This window comes from Corylus avellana, chromosome ca2 (genome assembly GCF_901000735.1).
Source record: "Corylus avellana chromosome ca2, CavTom2PMs-1.0".
NCBI classification, from domain to species: Eukaryota; Viridiplantae; Streptophyta; class Magnoliopsida; order Fagales; family Betulaceae; genus Corylus; species Corylus avellana.
The window spans coordinates 4731531-4737626 of record NC_081542.1 but is presented as its reverse complement, the minus strand read 5'-3'; the positions used below and the strand labels follow the sequence as shown (position 1 = coordinate 4737626).

At 38.3% G+C, this 6096-nt stretch overlaps 2 protein-coding genes across 2 annotated transcripts in view; one reads left to right on the top strand and one right to left on the bottom strand.

Annotated features, from left to right (window-relative positions):
* The window catches only part of LOC132168578 (putative kinase-like protein TMKL1), a 3020-nt gene extending 1624 nt beyond the window's left edge, over nucleotides 1-1396 (top strand). Inside the window, exon 2 of the mRNA XM_059579575.1 lies at nucleotides 375-1396. Within this exon, the coding sequence (XP_059435558.1) occupies nucleotides 375-1056 (682 nt within the window). The 3' untranslated portion in view covers nucleotides 1057-1396. The remainder of the gene's footprint in view (nucleotides 1-374) is intronic.
* A 2570-nt stretch (nucleotides 1397-3966) lies between these two features.
* On the bottom strand, nucleotides 3967-5717 carry LOC132172035 (UDP-glycosyltransferase 73C3-like). Its single transcript, XM_059583460.1, has one exon. It carries the CDS (start codon nucleotides 5529-5531, stop codon nucleotides 4080-4082), a length of 1452 nt encoding a protein of 483 aa, XP_059439443.1. The 5' UTR covers nucleotides 5532-5717; the 3' UTR covers nucleotides 3967-4079.
* Nucleotides 5718-6096: the final 379 nt, after the last annotated feature.

Sequence of the window (6096 nt, the reverse complement as noted above, 5' to 3'; positions counted from 1 at the left end):
ATAATTCATCTGTCGGCACCCAACTTTGTCAGTTTCTCCCCTTTTTTCTCTTGAAAAAGAGCCGATGATAACGCTGGTTCACCTTGTTATTTCATCTTTCGCTTTCTTTAAAATAATATTTTCTTCCTTATCTTGCATAAACAATCTTATAGCCCGTTTGAGATTGTGTTGAAAAATATAGCTTTTATTTATAAAAGCTTGAAAAAACTTCATTTTTAAGTTTTTCCAAAACGCTGTGTTTTGGGTTTTTTTAAAGGTCAAAAAAGTGCTTTTTAAGTTTTTTATCAAACCAACACGTTTTTGGTCGGGATAACTTTTTATGTACTAAAGCATTTTTTTAAAACTTTTTAACGCAATTTCCAACATGCTCTTAGGTGTTTTAGATTTAATTTCTCTTTGTACCATCTATATTCAGTTGAAACCAAACAATTTGAACAGAGCAACTCTGTTTTTATTTTGGCAGATGGTAATGGGGAGTCTTTCAAATGGGCAAACATTTACAGCATTTCAATTGGAATAGCCAAGGGACTGGAACATCTCCATACAGGAATGCACAAGCCCATAGTCCATGGAAACATCAAGTCAAGAAACATACTTTTGGATCGCAATTACCAACCATGCATCTCTGATTTTGGCCTTCATCTTCTGTTGAATGCTACTGCTGGCCAAGAAATGCTTGAAGCTTCAGCAGCTGAGGGATACAGAGCCCCTGAGCTGATCAAAATGAAGGATGCAAGCGAAGAGAGTGACATATACAGCTTTGGGATAATCTTGCTGGAACTTCTTTCAGGAAAGGAACCAATCAATCAGGACCCAACTCCTGATGAGGATTTTTATTTGCCCAACTTCATGAGAAATGCTGTGCTTGGACATAGGATTGCAGACATATTTCATCCAGGCATACTTGTCAGCAACATGCATGATGGCCATAGAGAGGTTACTGAAGAAAGCATTCTCAAATTCTTTCGGCTTGCCATGTCTTGTTGCTCTCCTTCCCCTTCTCTGAGGCCCAATATTAAGCAGGTCATTTGGAAGCTTGAAGATATTGGAAAATAAGCAAGTTTGGGACTTCTGCAGAAAATCAAACCAAGATCAACATGATTGATATATCAATTCTCCAAGATCAACACGATTAATAATAATGACAGTGACGACATTGACGTATATATGAAAAGTATAAATAATACGGCCGAAGCATAATGGTTGAAAATTTTGGCTTTGGAACATGGATGACAGGATTACTGATGCTTATGCTGATGCTGATGTTTATGGAGAAACAGATGCACTTTCTGGCCACCCATCAAGGAACGTAGGATTGTTGATTAACTGATTATGTTTGTCAGATTTCAGAGTTCTTTATTGCCAAAAATCAGCAGCTCAAGATTGTGGATTCTCTATATGGCCCCAGCTTTGATATTGTGGAAGGGTTATATATATATATAAAAAAAAATCTTATTATACCTGTAATTACCTCAGCAATTGTACCCGTAAAAGGTGGTGATTATCTGAAGCATGAGGCTGGATCATTAGGCTAATGGGATTTTCATTGACTTTGCACTAAAACAGTCTGTAACTTCTGAATGAATTATGAAGCCAAAGTTCTTGATTACTTTTTTAGTTATGTGTTGGTAAGGCTCTTTATCAAATGGCCACTTTGGAATTCAAAAGTATCGTAATTGTACCTATCTTGAGCCTAAATATAAAAATCATACTTATATCCGTCTTCCGATTATAAATTTAATGAAGAGACACCTCAAACCAATAAAAAAACCATCCCACCAGCAACTATAAATTCTGTCATCATTTTCAAGTACCATCTATGATACTTTTGAAAACCGAAGTGGTCATTTGACAAAGAGCCTTATAATCCATTGTTTTCTACATAATGTTCCTCTCTCTCTCTCTCTTGCTGGCAAAGGAGATGGTAGGTGGGAATTGGAGTTGGTCAAGCTGTGGAAGTGGATATATAAATATGTAGTTGAGGTGGGGAGAGGATTATCCTAATCTCATAATGACCACAACAACTTAATTAATCACTTTGGTTACTGGGCCATTGCACCAATGAAGCATAAACGCATCAATTGTGTGGCAACATGAGTAGAGGACCACTACTCATCAAACTGCTTTCACTACTTTTGCTCCATTTTCACCCTTAATGTGTCTTCACTAATTTTTTCTCCTTTTTAATTATCATTGCTAAATGCACAGATGCTATTATTGCCAGACGCACAATGCATATATACCATTGTTGTTGGACATAAGGCTGGCAATTTTGACACGACCCGCAAACTCAATACGAACACGACACAAAAAAACAAGTATTGGGTTTGGCCTTATCGGGTTCGGGTCTTAATCGGGTCTACCCGTTTAAGACCCGGTTAATTTCGTGTATGGTGGGTCTACCCGGTAGGTCTCGCCAGACCTGGTTACTGTTCGGGTCTGGCGGGTACTCATCAGACCTGGTTACTATTCGGGTCTGGTGGGTACTACCGGGTCTGACGGGTACCTACCAGACCCGGTTTAAAAAAAAAAAAGAGTAAAAAAATGAGCATATTTGTAGTGTTTCATAATTCATATCTTTGATTACATAGAATGGATCATAGATCCTTCAAGACTTCAAGTGGACAACACCAAGCATAATGGCCCATGAGAACCTAATTTGTAATGAATCTAATGATGATGTAGTTTTGAGTTTTGTTTATTTTTTGTTTATTATTTTGTTTTTGTTAGCTTTTTTATTTTATTATTATTATCTTTTTCTTTATTTCTATGATGGAAATGCCGTGGGAAATCTAATTTAATCCATATTCATTTCATATATACACCATTATATATATATATATATGTGTGTGTGTGTGTGTAAAATATTTAATATGAACAGTAAAACAAAGAACATCTAGACTGGTCATCATAGCTAATGAGTTGCCTTAAAGAGAAACTAAAGTCATTATTGCATTACATGAAATTATGGAAATTGACCATCTAATATTCTAATGTGTATAGAGTTGAAAATTGCTAATTTTGTGAATGTTTTTATTAACAATTGTACTGGTATTCATGTATTATTAATTTATTATTACAAATTTTTTTTAGAGTTTAGGGTTTTTAGCGGGGCAGGTCGGGTTGGGTTACCTGTTAAGAGAATGGGTCGTGTCTACCCAATATTACCCGATTATTATAAACGGGTTAAACGGGTCGTGTTGGGTTACCCGGCTATTTCCGTGTCATAATTGTGTTAGACTCGATTACCCGTTTAGCTAAACGGGTCGTGTTCGTATATAAGCTAATCGTGCAACAGGTACTCGCGGGTCATAATCGAGTCGTGTCAGGTACCTGTTTTGCCAGCCCTAGTTGGACATGCAATACACACCATTATTGTTGGACGCACATCTACTATTACTAATGAACGGGCAACTACTATTACGGTTGAACGCGCAACGCATATCTACCATTATTACTAGGCACATAATGCATATGTCTCATTACTGATGAGCGCGCTTCTACCATTATTGATAAACACGTAATTACTATTATTGTTGAACGTGATATGATTATTACTGCTAAACTTATCAATATTGTTATTGTTGAACCGGTATGTATTATCACAAATGGAACAACCATCATTATTGTTATTGAATCTATATATATATATATATATATATATAAAGCCAAGTTTTGGCTTAAAGAGTGCGTAGAATTGTGACACGTGTTCTCAACCGGTTATATTAGAAAGTACCTAAAATTACGACACGGGGCGTTTTAGATGTTAACTCTTTAGTGAGACAATTAAAACATAAGGGTTTTATTTGTAATGCATTAAATTGTCTAAATAAAGAAAACAAAAGGTTTTCAAATTTTCTCTTTCTCTTTCTTTATCTAATTTTATTTTCATCTTCTCTTACTTTATATTTATATCTCAATACGAAACAATTAAGAAGTATAGGTTTTATTTGTAATATACTTATTTTTACGCATGACACGAGGAATGGCATTATTACTGTTTGTTTTGTTTTTTCAAGCAAGGAAAAGTAAACAGATGCATTTTCGACAAAAAGAGGCACACATTTCTGAAACATCTTTTATTTGCCTGATACCTGTTCACTGATATGCTTGATCGAGGATGTGACGTTCAAGTAAGAGGATCCCCCATCTTCAACTGCCCTCTTTGCCTTCACTGCAAGATCTCTAGCTCTCTTTCTTCTTTCTTTTCCCTCTTCACCTTCATCCATCAACTGCTCTATAGTCTTCTTTACATCCTCCCTTTTCACCAACACCCCAGCCTTCTCTTCATCCCCCCACTGCACACACGCTTCAACTCCCACCCTCACACCAATCCTCAACACTTGTGCAACCAATTTCTCATTGTAGAACTGCTCAGCAAACATCGGCCAGGTTATCATCGGCAAGCCGGCACTTATTCCTTCTAGCGTTGAATTCCATCCACAATGAGTTAAGAACCCTCCAATGGCTGGATGTGAAAGGATTAGAACTTGTGGCGCCCATCCTCGAATCACAACACCCCTCCCTTCAATCCTCTTCTCAAACTTTTCTTCTACAAACCATTTTTCTAATTCTGTTGAGTAATCTCTTTTCCTAATCACCCAGATGAAAGGATGGTTGGATTCTTCTAATCCCAAAGCAAGCTCCACTAATTGTGAGGCTAACAAGTGGCAGCGACTCCCAAAACAAACGTAAATCACAGAGCTTGGCTTCATCGAATCCAGCCACCTCAAGCACTCGGGCTCCGGCTCATCAATGGAGGACTTGTTTGCTAAAGATAGGGGCCCGATGCACCAAATCTCCTCGACCACTTTCTGGTATTCTTTGACGTGCCTTGGCTCCAACTCTTCAAAAGTGTTCACCAACACCCCTTGTGCCGAAATTGCAGCAGCATTAAATCGGTCCATACGATCTCTCAAGTCACCAGAAATTTGTTTCAATATTTCAGGCAGCTGGGCCGTAGTGAATTCAGTTCTATCTGGCATGTTTGGGACCAAAAATGGCTCCGAGTCAGATTTGACTCCCTCGAGTACCTTGGAGCGAGATATGTTGTGATGGCACAAGAGAGTGAAGCAAGATATTCCATGGAAGACAAGCCTTGGAATCTTGAACCTGCAAGCGACATCTGAGGTCCAAGGAAGACACATGTCACAAATAATGCAGCTAGGCCTAGAAGAAGATTCCAACCCTTCTAGCCACATCTCTAGTGGTTTTTGCAGCATGTTACTTGCTTCCAAAAATTGTGGGAGTAAATCGGGAGATGCGAGGGTGTCCATGTTCTCGCAGCCTTGAGGCAAGCCAGCTTCTTGGCAAGGAAACGGTAGTGAAATGAATTGTATGTTGAGGTTGGAGGCTTTTGCCTGATCAAGGATTGGGTTGAACCGGGCTGCATTAAGAGGTGTAAGGATAATGGTAACATTTAGGCCACGGCGTGCAAGTAGTTTGGCCATGTCTGTGAAGGGAATGAGATGGCTTTGGGACATTAGCGGAACAAGAAGAAAGTGAAGCTGGTGATCAATTTGGGAAGCCATGGCTGAAATTCTTGTGGGAAAGATGAAAGTGATCAGCCACTTTTTAATTGATGATGGGGTTTGTAGTTTGCAAATATGCCAAGTGCATCAACTTTGTAGCGTTATTTATAATATGACTGGTAGACCAAAAGGACTCTACAAAAGAGAGCCATAAGTGAGCGCGCAATAGCGCATGGACTGCGAGGGAGTTGGCCAGCGGATGGTTGAGTGGTAGCTGGCGATATTGAGGAGGAGGCGCTTGTCGGTTGCGGTTATAGGTTTTTAATAGATATAACATCTAATAACTTAAACAAAAGACTTAAAAAACAAAAACAAAAACAAAAAAACACAAAAAAAAAAAACACAAAAACAAAAACAAAAAGGCAAAAGACGAGGAAGATTACATGAGGGCTTGCCGTGGAGAGACTCCTTAACTAAGATATGAGGGGGATGGGCAAGTTTGTTTTTTTTTTTTAAGAGAGTGTTTAAGAGAGAGAGAAGATCAGCTTCTCTTCCCACTTCAGGCCACCTTACTTGTTAGCACTTAGCAACGCAAGAAATTAAATAAATTTTTCTTTCGATTTTT

Bases quoted from the DNA above. Each gene is read 5' to 3' on its own strand.
- LOC132172035 (XM_059583460.1), bottom strand. From the start codon at position 5,531: ATGGCTTCCCAAATTGATCACCAGCTTCACTTTCTTCTTGTTCCGCTA.